The sequence below is a fragment of the Hesperophylax consimilis genome, chromosome 12 (genome assembly GCF_061612785.1).
Source record: "Hesperophylax consimilis isolate HC1 chromosome 12, BYU_Hcon_1.0, whole genome shotgun sequence".
NCBI lineage: Eukaryota > Metazoa > Arthropoda > Insecta > Trichoptera > Limnephilidae > Hesperophylax > Hesperophylax consimilis.
In genome coordinates, this window is record NC_142847.1 from 27,963,345 (window position 1) to 27,981,236 (window position 17,892).

General features: G+C 37.1%; 1 protein-coding gene across 2 annotated transcripts in view; it reads left to right on the forward strand.

The window, feature by feature from the left end:
- Window positions 1-17,467, forward strand: part of LOC149419419 (ATP-sensitive inward rectifier potassium channel 12-like) — a 111,812-nt gene extending 94,345 nt beyond the window's left edge. For both annotated transcript variants that reach the window (XM_089638285.1, XM_089638286.1), the window contains exons 6-10: window positions 997-1,186; window positions 3,941-4,065; window positions 12,731-12,839; window positions 13,851-14,262; window positions 17,337-17,467. In XM_089638285.1, the coding sequence (XP_089494411.1) occupies window positions 997-1,186; window positions 3,941-4,065; window positions 12,731-12,839; window positions 13,851-14,262; window positions 17,337-17,445 (945 nt within the window). In that variant the 3' untranslated portion in view covers window positions 17,446-17,467. The remainder of the gene's footprint in view (window positions 1-996; window positions 1,187-3,940; window positions 4,066-12,730; window positions 12,840-13,850; window positions 14,263-17,336) is intronic.
- The last annotated feature ends 425 nt before the right edge of the window (window positions 17,468-17,892 follow it).

Consider the following 17,892-nt stretch of genomic DNA (forward strand, 5'->3'; position numbering starts at 1 on the left):
TAAATTGGATATTTAATTGAAAATGCATAGTATATTCTCTAAAACCCTGTTCACTTAGTGTATCTAAAATCTACTGGCGTATTTTCCCGCCCAAGAACGCTAACAGCCTTTTCCATGTTAAATTTTAGCAAGATCCTTCCAATGCCCATATGAATAGACCTGATGCAAGCTGTTTCTTATTTTTCTGCATACCTAAGCTGTCTCTTATTTTTCTGCATACCTAAGCTCTCTGTTATTCTTCTGCATACCTAAGCCTTCAGGCATTACGCTTCTGACATAATACATGCTTCCCACAAATAATTATTGAAAGATGATACTGGAGATATTATAATATCTCCAGTATTGCCAATTCTAGGCGGTTCTAACCTCTCTCCCATACAAAGTTGGTACTACGGAACCCCCGCATACCCAATTTCAACCGATTTATAACAAGTTTCTCATCAACTCCTTAAGTTTTTAAGTTCCAAAAAATATTAATATTATTTTTTAAGATAATATCTATACCTTTGTTTTGCACAAACATTAATTACATGTAATTCCCACAAGTAAGTAAGTAAGCTCCGAAAATTATTAAAAACACGTTTTGTTCCGTTATTTAATATGTTATAGGCATGAAAAAATAATTAAATCATTAAAAGCAACTAAACATTTCTCGAGAAACTTTTGCTTAAACGAGTCGGGTTTAATAAAATTTTTTACCATTTTCGCTTAATTATTATCGTTTTTATTAGGGCGCTCCTTTTAACATTTGTATTTACATATATGTTTTTCAAACCATCTTTGAACGTTTACTGCGAGGCCTTAAAAATCTCTTAAATTTATTCGTATTCCCGTTAAAAACAGGACTGCAGGTCTTTAACGAATTAATTGACAAGTCTGTGTAAAAACATGAATGTCGGAATGATGTCGAAACAAGTGTTCAAAAAAATAACCCCCTAGTGACACGCAAAGGCCATTACTACTTCTGTCATTTATTCTGTTGTATCATCCCCTTAGGTGACCCGCGAGGGTGAGCTGCTCCCGTTCTACCAGCAGGAGCTGAGGGTGGGAGCGGATGGGGAGGAAGACCGCCTCATGTTCATCTGGCCCACCACCATCGTCCACAAGATCAACGAGAATTCGCCACTCTACGGCCTCTCAGCCTCCGACATGCTGAGGGAGAGATTCGAAATCGTCGTCATGCTGGGTGAGTTGAACTCATAATATCATCAAACGTGCTTATTTCGGTTGTCGGTGCATCGGTGCATGCGTGATGTGTAATATTCCTCCAAAGTACGTAAAATTATTTGCGTCCAATAAATTATTAATTTTTCAAAATTGGAAATGATAAGTATAAATCACAGTAGACAAACGATAGGGTATATTTGAAATGTGAATTTCTTTTGTATAAATGTTTGACAAATGTTTCACAATGTTATTGTCATTCGAAAAGAAAAATTTTCCTCTTTTGAAAGGCAAGAATAATCTCGAGGCAAATATATTTTATAAATACTTTCATCTTCTTAAATCCTGTAATCTACAATTATAATATCTCGTGATTTTTCACTAGTAGAATTGATAAATGATAAATTAAACACGTAAAACGTCCAACAATTGAACGAATTGAAAGGAAAAATAATGACCTTGACTTTGTACAGTAACGAGCAGCTATTATAAATTACCTTCTCTGAACGAATGAGTTGCTGCCTTTGGAGCACAAACGTCGGGTAGGAATGCTGTACCTTTTCTACAGCTATTTCAATGGAATTTGCTCCGAGGAGTGAGTGTCATTGATTACTTCGACACCACCTGTGCACAGTCGGGAAACACGTCACACGAACACCCAACATTTTTTGTACACTGTTAACAATCATCACATGAGAGCAGGTCGCTTCTAAGGCAATCTTCAACAGCTCGGTTGTGGAATAATTTACCGGCATCTGTTTTTCCTCCTTACCACAACATGGGTCTCTTTAAGACCTAGGTTCGCGAACACACTCTCCACACAGCATGACATTTTCCCTCTGCCTCCAGTGTGGAGTTGATTTTTTTTTCAAACATGTCAACCGAGTCTGATTGCCTTAATGTCGATAAGTTTTGTTAAATCTTACTTCTAAGTAAATACCCACAATCTTGGCACTGGACACTTTTTGAAAATATTTCTAACCCTTTGCTACACATTTCCAGTAAATTTTAGTGATGGATAACATATTTTCAATGTTGTAATGTATAAATATCGTGTAGTAAATAGTTGAAACCCCTTCACTATTAATTAAAATTGGACGAACGACAATTAAGTCAAAAAAATTACCCGTCTCTAACGAGAATTATTACTCAGCACAGCCGTGAAAAATAACTGAATATTATAATAGTGGGATTTGTGAAACTGAAAGTTTATGTAAGGAACACATCAGAGCAAAGATAATTATTGCCGCAGAATGAAGAAAATGGATTCACGAAAAATATTCACCGCAGAAAACTTTAGTTTTATTTTATTTTATGTTTTATTTGTTAACTTGACACATCAGTTCCAATTTTGAAAATGACAATAAAAATAAAATTTCGTTAAAATATAATATTTTAGATAGGTAGGTACTCTTTCCCTTTTCAGAATTCTTGACTCAATCAGTTCTAATTTTAAAAATTACACTATTTAAAATGAATCTGAGTTCATTGAATGAGAGTTACAATCACTTACTGAAGTTACATACTGATTCACAACCGAATGAGTATGTTTGATTTCATCTTACAATAATTCTGAGTCCAAGATTTCGCGAAATGCCAATAGATAAACCAAAATGAAAAGGTTCTAAATATTTAATTTACAGTAAAATGCTTTTCTTTTTTTTTTATTGCGCAATTTTAAGTAATGTTATTTTAAAAAAAGTGTCGCAAAAATGCAATGGCGTCATATTGACAGTTCAACGTTTTACCTAAAGTAATCCACGGAAACCATAGATGATTGAAACAAAGTGAGATTTTTCATACTTATGATAGTTCATGGCCTATCTGCCTTGTTACTTTAATCATAGAATAAATAAGATCACTAGAAATGCTTTCCATACTGATTTGAATGGAAACCAATGTCGCCACTGACCTAGTACATTTTTATTCTATATCCTACCCCATTTAGCATGCGGTCTGTTTCTCTTACACTAGCCTGACCTCGTATATCGCCATTCCATTTGAATTTCATAATGATGGTGGCCACATGGCATTTGTGGTGTTCTTCTTTATTCTACACATTGTTTAATTTTAAACATATCTCTGAAAAAAAATTATGTATGCCACCGCATTGGCGACATCAAAACTATATGCAACCGCATTGGCGACATCGAAATTATATACAAACGCATTGGTGACATCAAAATTATATACAACTGCATTGGCGACACCAAATTTATATACAACCGCATTGGCGACATCAAAATTATATACAACCACATTGGCAACATCCAAATTATATACAAACGCATTGGCGACACCAAAATTATATACAACCGCATTGGCGGCATCAAAATTATATACAACCACATTGGCAACATCCAAATTATATAAATTCGCATTGGTGACATCAAAATTATATACAACCGCATTGGCAACATCAAAATTATATACAACCGTATTGGTGACATCAAAATTGCAAAATTTTAGCAAAATATTTGGACGGGTTATTTCACAGAATTTGAACAGTTCAACAAATTTCAAAGTTAGTTCTGTAAAGGCTCTTTTTAAGTCCTGTTATTATATCAGTATTGGCCAGATATTTCACAAAAAAGGGAAATAATAACAGAACTTTCACGAAGTTTGAAAATAAAATTAAAAAAATCAATAAATTGTTCAAATTCTGTGACACAACCCGTCCCTAATTAGCGGTTTCTCAATTTTATTGGTGAAAGCGACCCTCAGAATAATAATTCAGTAATAATAATTCAAGTTTAACATAGTCATTTTTTTTCAGAGGGTGTAATAGAATCCACGGGGATGACCACCCAGGCCAGGAGCAGTTTCCTACCCTCTGAGATCTTCTGGGGTCACCGCTTCGAGCCTATCGTGTCCTTCAAGAAGGAGACTGGGGAATACGAGGTTAGTCATTACACGATCCATACATAATTTAACATTTTTTTATTAAACAGGGTATATAAACTTTTTCTGTACGATCGGAGCATGTCTCCAGTAGAAAAACTCCAGATTCGACGTAATGTGGGTGCGCGTCAATCTTGCCAGTACGGCAAGATTCTACGCATGTCTATACCGCTCACCAAACCATAGCGAATCAGACACTTCCGAACTCTTCAAACATTTGAGCGATACTATTGACGATCTCTTGCCCCGCTACCCTTCGGCCGAGTTTGTTGTTCTGGGGGACTTCAATGATCATAACGAACCATGGTTGAAGTTCTCAGGCCCAACGGACTCGGACAACGGAAATCCTTTGCCATTTGCTACGGATTAGAGCAATTGGTTCAGGAGCCTACAAGGGTTCCTGACGTCCAGACTCACCGCTCCAATCTGTTAGACCTATTCTTAACTACTGTGCCACACAGTTATAAGATTGACGTCACAGCGCCTCTGGGATCATCCGACCACTGCCTAGTGACGACATCAATCCCCGTCAACCTCAGACCAACCAATGAGAGGCTGAGGAGAAAAGTGTGGCACTATAGGTCAGCAGATTGGTTCGGTATGCGGGCCCATTTCAACGCTTTTCCGTGGTCAGCTGTTTGTTTTCGGACTTCGGACTCTTCAAGATGTGCCCAGGAGATTGGTGAAGTCATCAAATCGGCGATGGATGGCTTCATACAATCGACTATTAAAGAAACTGGTGTGGGCTCAAAGCCGTGGTTCAGTCGACAATGCTCCGAAGCAGTTCGACGAAAAAACGCGGCTTACCGAGCCTACAACACATCTCGAACGCCCGAAAGCAGATCAGCATACAACAAATCGGCAAAGGAATGCAAGAGAATCATTAATAGGTCAAAATTCTAACACGACCTGCAGATCAGCAAAAAGCTGGCTGCCTGCCTGCATGGCAGCAGAGCATTCTGGTCGCTTACGGGATCAATAGGTCGGAATTTTTGCAAACCCAGTTTGCCACCTCTTACCAGACCTGACGGCTCACTAGCAAACACCGCCACCGAAAAGGCCAACCTATTAGAGAAAATGTTTGCGGAAAACTCGACCCTCGACGACGGAGGTGCTGTTCCGCCGTCGGTTCCTCACTGCGGCTTCTATATGAAAAAGCTGAGGATCCGGCATCGGGATGTACTCCACGTTATACGGGGGCTCGATATTAACAAAGCTAGTGGACCTGATGGAATACCTGCCCTGGTATTGCAGAGGTGACCGCTCCAACCCGGCCAACTACCGCCCCATAGCGATCACATCAGTTCTGTCCAAAGTGATGGAACGTGTGATCAACGACAAACTGCTCACATACCTCGAGAAGAACAAAATTATCAACGACCGTCAACACGGATTCCGGCGGAACCGCTCGTGCGGTGATCTTCTCGCGTATGTGACGAATGTTTGGGGGCGGTGCCTGGAACGTCACGGTGAGACCCAAACAGTCGCACTAGACATATCCAAGGCCTTTGACCGGGTCTGGCACCGAGGACTTGTCAACAAATTGCCTTCTTACGGACTTCCCGCATCCCTGTGTACGTGGATTGCTGACTTTTTAAGGGATAGGTCGATTCAGGCAGTTGCTGATGGTTTCACCTCTTCCTCACACTCTATAAATGCTGGCGTCCCACAGGGATCGGTTCTGTCTCCGACTTTGTTTTTGTTGCACATCAATGACCTTTTGGCATGTGCACCGATTCATTGCTACGCGGATGACAGTACAGTTCATGATAACTTTTTGTTTGACAAGCCCCCAAAGGGCACACAAACTCCAACGGCTCGGAGAGCTTTGAAGCAGAGAATGTACGGTTATCTCGAGAGTATTTCCTCCTGGGGTAAAAATAATCTCGTCGAATTTAATGTTTCAAAGACCCAATCCTGTCTGATTACGTCTAAAAGGGATCCAAATGATAATCTAGTCTCCTTCAACGGAAGCAATCTTCCGAACAGGCCTTCCATTGATATGCTTGGTGTAACTATAAGTGACCAGCTCAGGTACGGGGGCTCCATCGAAGCCAGAGTAAAGTTGGCCTCTCAGAAGCTGGGCGTACTGTACAGGGCCCGCATATACTTTAATAGTACACAACTGCTGACCCTGTACAAATCGCAAGTGCGCCCTACTGTCGAATTTGGCAGCCATCTCTGGTCCGGAGCCCCTAAATACCTGAAAAAACCCTTGACTCTGTGCAGAAACGGGCGGTCCGTTTGATAGATTCCCCAATCTTAACAAACGGACTGCAATCTTTAGAGCACAGGCGTCAGGTAGGTATGCTGTCCTTGTTCTATCGGTATTACAATGGAAGATGCTATGAGGAACTAGCATCATTGATCCCTTAGGCACCGGTGCGTAGTCGGGATACACGCTAAACGCGCGCCCAACATTTGTACACGGTTGACATTTGTCACATGAGAACGGGTCGCTTCTACGATTCGTTCTTAAGTTCAAAAGCTCGGCTGTGGAACGAACTGCCGGCCTCCGTGTTTCCTCCCTCCTACAACATGGGACTCTTCAAGACCCACGTTCACTCCTTCCTCTCCATAAAAAGACCCTCCACACAGCATCCCCAAAGATGACATAGGCCCTGAGGGAAATTATTTTCTTCAGGGCCTCCTGTGTGGAGTTAATATAAAAAAGGAGATATTGTTGTTACCAGTAGTTAGCTATTAAACCGTTTTTTTAAACAATTTTATCAATTTTATTAAAAAGTGGTTACTGAAAAAACCAATAATTGGGTGAATTGTCCAAATAAATAGTTCGTTAGTTCCACTTTCGGCCGCCTGCTTAGAAAAGTTTGTATGTCTGTAACATGCTTCGAGAATAACTATTTACAATTTCTATTTATCTAATTTGTTGTTAATTTCACACCAAAGAAAATCCGAATGAATTTTTCGATTGCCGATTCTTGATACTTATAGAAAATAAAGGGTCTACAACATAATCCTTGCAGCGACATATAGAATGATAAATACGTATATAAGCAGGTAATTACGAACCTGTTTAAGGTTGTTCTTGAAAGGTCTTCAAGGATGAAGTTGAACGAACCTCCACTGAAATAAAATGAAACATTTAATCTTCTAATTCATTTATTCTTCGTCTTTGGAAATATACCAGAATAATCTATTAGTTTTTAGGAATAATGCGTAATATTGCGTCCCTACCTACCTTATCTCCAGCTTTGGACATAGACATTTCTCAAATGCATTAAATATTGCCGATATGTGTCGGTTTTTAGGTTGTCAGGTCGTCAGCCCTACTCATCTATAGGCGACCTCTGTTTCTCTATACCAGCCACAAACGCCATTCGGTGACATTGGAATTCTAAAGGTCATTTGTTGGTCGTGCTACATGTCCAGTATAGTCCCACAAATTTAATGTGGAGATTGTGAAAGTATTTTCAACTATCTTTGTCTTATCCAGAAAGTTGTAAAACATGCAAGAAACAGTCACACAAGATTCCAGGTATCGTCTTGCATTAAGTACCAATGAGAAAACACAGAGATATTTTTACGTAATTTATATAATATATTTTTACATTAACTTCACGCAGGAGGCTCTGAGAAAAAAAATCCTATTTCATCTTTGGGGATGCTGTGTGGGGGGTGTTTTTGAGGGAAGAAGGGAGTGAACCTGTAGAACCTGAATATATTGTAGCAGAGAGGAAACATAGATGCCGGCAAATGGGAGTGGAATATGTACAAAGTGTCCCAAAAAATCGTGCTCTACATCTTGAATTCAGCGTGACACTATTTTTTGGTACACCTGTATATGTATTTAACACAAACCATTTTAATTTACGAGTAAATGGAAGAAATCTGAGTTACAGTATAAAGCTATATATATAAATAGGTATTGCCAAAGTTGTTGTTATTGTTTTTCATCATCTATGGTTCTATTGAAGACAGATTGACAGAATGATATTAATCTGAACGATTGGTCGTAGAGTTTATTTAAAAACCAATAAATTACCACCACAGATTTAAAACATTTTCTTCTTCGTCTACAAATTAAAAATAGATAAATTATAATTTTCCAGTCACGTTTAATATAAACACAAGATCTTATCTCTAAATATATTTGAGAGAATTCCAAGCGACCTGATTGATGTATTTTGCTTTGAAAATCGAGATTCTTGTTTTTACTACAAAAATATGATAGTTCATTTTAAAATCTGGAAACTAAAATTATCACATTGAGATGGATGTAGGTATTTTCTACGCCATGACATCACGCGCATCATTTAAAAAAAAAACAAGTTGTAAGGAAAAAAAAGTGTCCGAACTAAAAGAAATACTATTCCAATAATAAATGAGTACAAGACGGGAATTGATATTATATATATACCTAATCTAACTACGGTAGTTTATAAAATTAGACATTTCAATTTCGTGGGAACCATGATTGATGTTATTATCTGGACAAAAAGTTTTATTATTTTATGAATCTAATATAGGTATATATATTATAAGTTATCAAAATCATATTAGCTCAAGGAAACATTTTTCGCATTGATTCAACTTCAACGCAATGATCTTTATAAACTTGTGCCTAAACTGTTATTTTTAAAAATAACAGATGGCGCCACCTCCGTTTACAACAATCCTAATCTGTACAGTCATTAAGCCCCCGCATTCTAACTAATAAAGGATCACCAACTCTCCAACGATAAGCTCTGACTTGACGAAATTTGTACAGACATTTTCTGTCTGGAATTTATAAATAAATGCAACTATTATGAACTATGACGGAGCTTTGAGGCCCCGTAGTAAGCGTTCAAAGATGCTTTGAAAGGGAGATATGTATAAATTCGAATGTTAGAGGGAGTGCGCTGATATTAAAAAACGATGACAATTAAGCGAAAATGGTGAAAATATTTAATAAAACATGACTCGTTTGAAATAAAGCAAAAATCTCTCGACAAATGCTTAAATTGCATTTAAAGATTAACTGTTATTTTTTGCATGCCGTGTTGTTAAAAAATTTTCGGAGCTTACTTTGCGATTTTTTTCTATCGAGGGAATTTCATATAATTAACGTTTCGGCATAACATGTATAGATGTTATCTTCTAAAATTACTTTTTTTTGGAACTTAAAAACTTAAAAAGTTAACGAGAAACTTGTTGTAGATATTATTATAAATAACAAATACTACGTCATGCATATTTTTCAGTTTTTCAATACGAAACACGTATATGGTTGAATCGTTTTTTTTTTAATTTTATCCATAAAAATGAGTAGGTATTACTGTATACTACTATATCTAACCGCAACAATTTAATTATATTATTTATTTTTGGAAAGATGATATTACCAACTTTAAAATGTTGCTGTTGAATTGATAAAAATAATGGAAACATGTTCGTAAAATACAGTACCTACTAACTTTTTTCCCTTCTGCCACTGAAAATGTAGTGATACCTACATCTATTTTATTTAGTTGCTATGTAAAATAATCGGCGTTGTCCGGGCTTTTCGCTGAGTTTTTCGAAATCAGATGTGTACAGTAATCTTGCTCTTCTTTTGAACGTCAAGTATGCAAAATTTCATCAATAAATATCAAAAGGATTAGGGATAAGGTCGGCTCTGGGTGCAACGGCGCCGGGTCTGACTAAAATGTTGACGCCTCTTGTCAAAACCAGTAGACGCCTAGGTAGGTGATCTGATCACTGTAATCAATAATATTCGGATGATTTATATTTTTGTGTAGCGCCTTTTTTGTGACAAATGATCTCAAAGGCGATGTGGACCTTAAGGTGTTAGGTATTATTAGCGCCTTGACAATTCGGCTCCCGGACCGGATTGCTCTAATTGCCGGCCCTGAGGAAAAGAGATGGGAGGGTTTTTTCGAAATCTTCGAAACGGACAGTTCACCTTTCTCTTGTTCCGAAGTTCAAGTGTGCAATATTCATCAATCATTTTTTTACTTTTAGCGGACACGGTTTACACGTAGTTCCCGTGAGCACTTAGGCCATAAGCCCATAGTGCTCCCATTTTACCTCAATCCTTTAACAACAACCCAGTCCATTTAATAAAGTTCACCAGGGTTGTTATTGGGTATGTGGTTATGTCTTCTGGTTCTACTGTCTCCCCAGGTATCTGAGCCTAGTTCCCACCAGGGCAGGACATTGGCACCATGGGTGAATTGGAGTCTCTTCATCCTCTTCACATTTCCTGCATTTATTGGTGTTTTCCACTTCCACCAGTTCCCCCAGCGAGTTTCTGTCCATATCGAGTAGTTTCTTGGTTCTTCGTCAATCATAAAACTATAGATTTGTATAAAAAAACAAAGCCAGGTCGCCCGCCCGCAATAGACATTAGTCATTATATATTATATAAAGATAGATTTATTATCTGTAACTATCAGTCGGTAGGAATGACTGGACCGTGCGGCATTCTCAATTTTAAAATATTACTTCATTAAATCTCTAGTGGACGCACATTAAAATGCTATAAATGTTATAATCGTGGAGCTGAATACCCATTACGATTGATGTGGGACACATATTTTACAGCGAGTAGATATATTTAATATGAATACCGCACAAGACTCCCAACTTCTCCCAACCGTCTGGAGCTAGTGAGACAATGGTATCGTCAATTAGGATATGTTGCGAGGCTGAAATTTGTGAAGAGGGGAAGGAGATGTGGGAGAGGAAGGTGGGGGAGTATTTGGCTAATCAGATCTGGTCACCAAACACGGCTTAAGCCATTCAAGTAACGTTTCAATTCTAAATAGTGGTCTTACACCAGGGTGATACTGAGAGTCTCTTCTACTCTGGATCATGCCGCAAGCAGTGGCGGCTCGTGACTTTTCAGTGTTATAGAGTGCTTTAAGTTTAAAAAATTGATATTTTTATATTGTTGTAGCTGAAAACGTTTTTTTGTATAAAGATTTTCAGGAAATTTCCTGAAAATCTTCATACAATAAATCGAATTATCGAAAAAAATTATAAATTTTTTTCATCTACGAAAACATCAATAATACCATTTTTGTAATATTAGCACTCTACGACTCTAAAGTCACGAGCCGCCACTGGCCCGCAAATATGCTATATATTATTTTTAATGAATAAATTGTGAAATAACATAAAATCATCAGCTAAAATTTACTTGCGCATGCCGGGATTTGAACCCGAGACATTCGGCTTTCTAGTCGAGAGCTTTACCTCTCGACGGGAGCCGTCAACGATGGATAGATATTTTTTAGCTTTCTCTAACTAAAAGATATTATGAGATGATAACAAGTAATTTAGCGTTGGTCCAATAACCAAATCGTGTGTTGCAAAAAATCAAATAGCCAAGTCGCGGGAATTGTTTTTATTAAGAAGTCTTAATTACGTATTTGTGTCTATCTTATTTTATAAGAAAATATGCATTCTTATTTATTCAAATGTTTCTGGCTTTCACCCTTCAAGTGAGAAGGTGATATTGAATATTAATTTTATTTAAAAGTGCAGATTTCAAAATTGTATGGAAGATTGTAGTCGAGTTCAGACTTAGAAGAGATGAGATGTTGAATGGAGGAGAGGCAATTTTAGATAAGACTTGAAAGAAGAGAGGATATTTGTTTAGAAAGAGACAACCAAAAAATATGTGATCTCAAGATCCCAAATCTGGACCACAGAGCGTGTATTTTAATATGGTGAGAAGGAACGGATCAATGTCCAATTCTCATTTGAATGAGTGAAGAAATTTCTTCTTTCTATTGTATATTTTTAATGTGAAAACCTCTTAGGGTACCTACTCCTCGATTGTGGTATGATGTGAGGCTGAAAGTAGAGTGGAGGGGGAACATTTGGGGAAGAGGTAGATGGCGAAGTAGCTGGCCATAGTTTTTGATTTTGTCGCCATTTGAAGCAACTTTTCAATTGTGAATTGGTGGTCTTTCACCAGGTTATACTGTGAGTTACATTATTTTTAATTAATTAACTGTAAAAAAATACAAATTAGTTCAGTAAAATTTGAAGATTTGATTTTGATTTGAAGCTGCGACTTCCGAATTAATCTCTGGATAAATAATCTCTTCTTCCGAATGCATTGAGATAGCTTGTGTGTTTTTTAATTTTACTGTTTATTGTATCCATTTTATTATTTACGTGATATTTTTGTCCATTAAATTCAGCATATGAGTGTCTATTTGTTTACGTAGGTTTATTAAAATATTATTCTATCTTTGAAAGATTCTTTGGCAATTATTGACCAACTCGGAAAATACTGAAATATCTTTGTTAGTGCGAAGGGAGGCATGCACATAAATCGCAATTGACTCCGCTAAGGTCAAATTATATCTGGCAAGAAAAACGAAGGAATTTACTTATTAAATATATGGAAACTATTTTTAAAAAAGAAGAATGGTTGTGTGAACGCTTTTCTATTCTTCCTTTGCACACACAATTAACCACATGAATATGTTTGTAATGCGTACTGTGTAATTTAACTAGAATTCACCTAACCCAAATTTTTCAAACCCACAGTAGTAACCCAGTCAAACCAAACAAAAATAGATTGGTATCATTAACATTACCGAAAAAAAAATCTGATTTCGGAAAGTCCTTGTACATACTATGTAATTCCGCAGCTGCTCATTTGTAATACATAATTTACAATTAATAGAAGTACAAATTTCAGGTGGACTATACCCTCTTCAACAACACCTACGAGGTGGACACCCCTCTCTGCAGCGCCAAGCAGCTGGACGAACTCAAGGCCACCGTCAGCACGCCCAACCAGAGGCTCGGTAAGATATTACTGTCGTCTACTTAAACTTTAAACATTTGTTCAATGTCAAAATGGAACAGTGACAAAACCTAACAGGGACAAAACACAAGAGAGACAAAACATAACATCGATAAAACATAACAGTTTCAAAACATAAAAGTGACAAAATATAACAGATACAAAACATAACAGTGATAAAACAGAACAGCAACCAAACAAAATAGTGATAAAACATAACAACGATAAAACATCACCAATTACAAAACATAAAGTGAAAAAATAGAACAGTGTCAAAATAGAACAGAGAAAAAACATAAAAGTGATAAAACAGAACGGTGACAAAACAAAACAGTGACAAAAAATAGGAGTGGCGAAATAGAACACTAAATAAAAGTGAAGAAAAACAACGAACCTAAACTAACTAACCTAACCCACCCTAACCTATTATTTAATCATGTTATGTTTTGTAACTGGTCCGTTTTAGCTGATTGTTTATTCAAGTCTTTTGTAAATTTTGACAAGTATGACAGACCTTGGCATAAATTCTTATCCTGCAATTTATTTTGATGTTCCTAGGAAAATATTGTTTTCCAGGTCTGTTAAAATGCTTTGAGCTATTGGATCTTCTACTAATAAAATCAGATTTTCGAGCATGTTTTAACGTGCATTGTAATTTTGATTATTTAGTAAGAAATTCGGGCGATCTGGAGAAATAAAAGAAAATTAGTTTTGCGATTTTTTCAACGCAATGAAGTTGTGGCCATTTTCTAGGTCATCGCAGAATATGCCCCCTCTTAAATTACCGATGTTCATCTTAATCGTTTCGTGTTGAATTGATTTACTTTTTAAACATCATTAAAACAAGTCAATGCCATTGCTACCACCAAGTTCAAATCCAAGAACCACATGTTTATGTTTACTTTGAGTGGTATTGAATATACTATACTTGCAATAGTTTTATTTTGTGACCAATTTTAACAACCAAACGTTTTAATGAAATCTTATTATGTTTCTCGTTTTTGTTCTTTAGATCGTCTTGCTGTGAGTTCCACAATTCCCGTTCAGCTTCCACCTTCCCCATCAAACGATACCTTGGATTCTTGTTCTGTCGACTCCATGTCCTTGGATGAACACATCGAGATCAAAATCCCAGAGGCCAGGATAGAAGAAAACCGAAGAATGCTGGAAGCCCAAAACCACATACCGATGCACCATCAAAACGGCGACATTCCGCACATTGACATTCCAGAGCCCAATGGGATCATTGTCAATGGAAACCACCATGATATCCACGCCCAGCATAACCACATCCATGAGAACCATCGGCATCTCAATGGACTTCAAAATCACCATCGCCTCGGGGGATCTGATCTTCACTTGCCCCATAATGGCATTCTCCACAATGGCACCAACGGGAACCACAATCACATAAGGATGTATAGGTTTGTTTGAATTATATTATATAATAACCGTGATGGGCTGCAATAGCTCCCGTAATATATATTTAGATTTTTTTACATTAACCCCACACGAGAGGCCCTGAGGAAAATAATTTCTCTCAGGGCCTGTGTCATCTTTGGGGATTCCGTGTAGGGGATATTTGTAAGGAGAGGAAGTTCAGGGAAGGAAAAGGTATGACAGGTGGAATGGGGCAGATGCATCCTGAACACACCTTACTCGATGGACCCAGGCACCACTGCTAAATCATCAAACGTGTGGTGACTTATAGCAGAGGTGTTGGTTATCCAATAAATGGTTCCCGGAGCGGCAGTACCCGAACCCGCCTCCCAAATTGTATTTTGCAACAGACTGAGCCCTTTTATTATACACATGAAAAGTTAATCAATTCTGGTTAATCATTCGACATGAATAAAAATAGCTACGTACATTATTACTTTCGGTGTTTGTTATGTGGTCAAAATACGTAACTCTTTGAAAGGAAAATTTTTTGGCTGGCACCATAGTCGAAAAGCCTTATGCATATAAAATTGTTACCTTTCGTCATGTTTCAAATCAGTATTGCACAATAATCAAAAATACAAATTTTTGTTGTAGGTATTTCGTATGTAGGCAATTGCAACTCGGATTTGTTTTGAATTTAAGTGTCATTTTCTAAATCACCATGATTGTGTCAGACAAGTGATAAAATATAAGTGTTTATTTCTTTGTGTTTATCTTGACAAGTAAACTCAGATTTCGTAATTTTTCAAGTGACTAGATATTGCCATTTTCAAGAAAGCGTTACTAACATAATATTCCGGGAATTTCATGCACTAGTTGATTATATCTTCAGTGATTGAAAACATATTCCATATTCCCGGTAGTTTGCGGTAGACCCATTGAAAGAACAAGTCGAATTGTTCTTTCAATGGGTCTGTTTGTTTGCACTAACCGTGGCATTCCGATTTTCAACGAACGATTTAGAATCAACGTGACCGCGAACATTTGTTGATAAACACCAGTTATCGCGGATTCAGTGTCGAGTTACATCACATTCCGCGCTATTTATTAAACAAACAACATACTCTCCGAAATGCGATTGCAAAAAATATACACGCTCGCTTTATCGTGACAATTCTCATTTAAAATATCCGGATTATCCATTTAGCTAATTACTTTTTGTTAATGACGAATTGTGTCGTGGGACTGCACACAACATTAGACATTGAAAACATGAAAAGTTGAAATAGACAAGATAATATTATTCATTTACCTGCAGGTTTGTGGAAATGTGTTTTCTGCAATATCTTTTTTGGTCAGCTTGGAAGAGTAAAGTCTCAAATGACCCAATAACCACCATTCAGATTCGAAACCTTTACTTAAAATTACAGTTAAGTTGTCAATCTCAGCGCCATGCAAAGACTCTTTAAAAATACAACGCATGATTAATATACCGACATATATACATAAATAGACATAAATACCTAATTGAGACAACTAATTTAAGTCGGGGGTTTAAGTAAACAAGCACAAAATTGGTTTTAAGGGTGTTAGTTTAAGTAACTTTAATAATTTTTGCGGATTTCCTAACCTTCAAATCTCTTGATTGAGATAAAATTCTTCTCACAAGATTATTCTAAAGGGGGTGACAGATTACGCTATATGTTCAAAGCTTTTTATATAACTCCATGTTGCTCGCCATACAATCCCATACAGACCTGTCACACCTAAAAAGATCATGTGTTATAAGAGTGGGCGCGGCGACGATATGCGCAGTGATCTGCTAGCCAGGCTATATTTGTAAATGATGCGATCCCCTCTTCTACCTACGGCAGGAGAAGGGGTCAGAACAATTTACGGAGCGCCGTAATTACGCGGATGTACATCTGTCAATGTGGTAGATACCATACAAATAAATGATATTCCGCGGCAGTCCCCCAATTGATCTGACCCCCTCTGCCGAGGAAGATTATAGCGTAGTGTGTCAGCCCAACTTATAATACATACGTACAATGTGTCTGAGGCTTAAGTGAGGATGACATAGTTTATAGTTTCGCCTGGAAAGATTCAGTTTTGAAGATTCTTAGCAGTTCTCACTAATAGTGCCTGAAACCCATCTCATTGGATAACCTATGCTGCCGTGGTAAATAAAAACACAGCGTCCTTGGGTAACAAGGAATACACTGTGTTTTTAGTTACCACGGTAGTATGATTCTAACCAACAGAATTCTTCCACGAATCTATAATAAAGTGATAGTTGGCCTACAGCCACCGAAATCTGCAAGCAATATTCGATGGCTCAGGGTTAAAATATTGTATCTCCATAATATTGAGAAAACTGAGTTTGAAAGTTTGCAAACCTGGAAACATTAGATTTTGTGATATGAAAACATGTTTTAATTTAATATTACAGTGTCAAGTAAATACAATATTTAAGCATGGACTTCTGTTTAGAATAAAATAAATATAATTGTTAAGGAGATACAATGCTCATAGAAATTTTGCTTGGAGGATTTGCAATATATTTTTATATTTTATATCATTGGGACGGTAGGTTTAGGAAATGCAATATTTGAATTCATGAAAATATATCTTTTGTACATTTCAGTACTTGACTCACTTTCGACCAAAATTGGAGAAACAATATTATAACTCTAAGCCACTGATATCCAGTTTTGTGGTTCTTACGTATCACAAATATAAAGGTGCGTATAAACAGGACAATATTTTCGCGAGCCGAGCCACGAATTACGGGAAAGGATATAGAATTGTTTCGTTCCTTTCCCATAATTCGCGACTCGGCTCACGGAAATTTTATTCTGTTTATACGTAGCATTAGACCTGATTTTTATTGATAATTCTATTTGGCACCCGTCACAAATTTCTGTTATTTTTTTTATCTGCGGATTTATTTCAAATTAGGAACGCCAAGAGGACAGAAACATAATTTATGTAAATCTATATTCTCATCTATAGTTCTTATCTACCGCAAACATTAAAACCAGGTTTGAAATTCTATTTGACATCAGCCACAAAAATTGTGCTATTTTTATCTGTGGATTTATTTCAAATATAGAACGCCGAGCGGCCACCTGTCGGCGCACGCCCGCCCTGAAACCCCACCGCTGAAGATAGCCATCGAGAACCGGAGAGCCGAGAACCAAACCCCGCCCGATTTCGTATAGCACCGCCATCTGCCGCCGCCGCTGAGAACCACCAGACGGGTAAGTTTGTTTATTCGACTAAGCAGGTTTTGGTGTTTTTCGCATTTATGCAAATTGGCGCCGGAATAAATATTACTTTTACTAGGAATACAAAATATATAAGTTGATTTGATTCATAATGCATTATTGGTTCACTCGAAGGCTTACATAAAATTAATGATAGCAAAAAACACAGTAGCTCTTTTAGCTTCTAGCTATATTTTTGTTTATTCGGGAAAGACGTAAATATTCACAGTTCACAGCACTCCCATACTACGCTACAGATTAATAAATAGTTAATTCACCATCTGGATTTAATTGAGGAAATGGAAATGGTCTAGCTATGTTTAGAAACTAAAAAAACGCGACACTCGTAGAAGTCATCAGATTAAAAAGATACATAGATAAAAAAACTTATCTATAGACTAG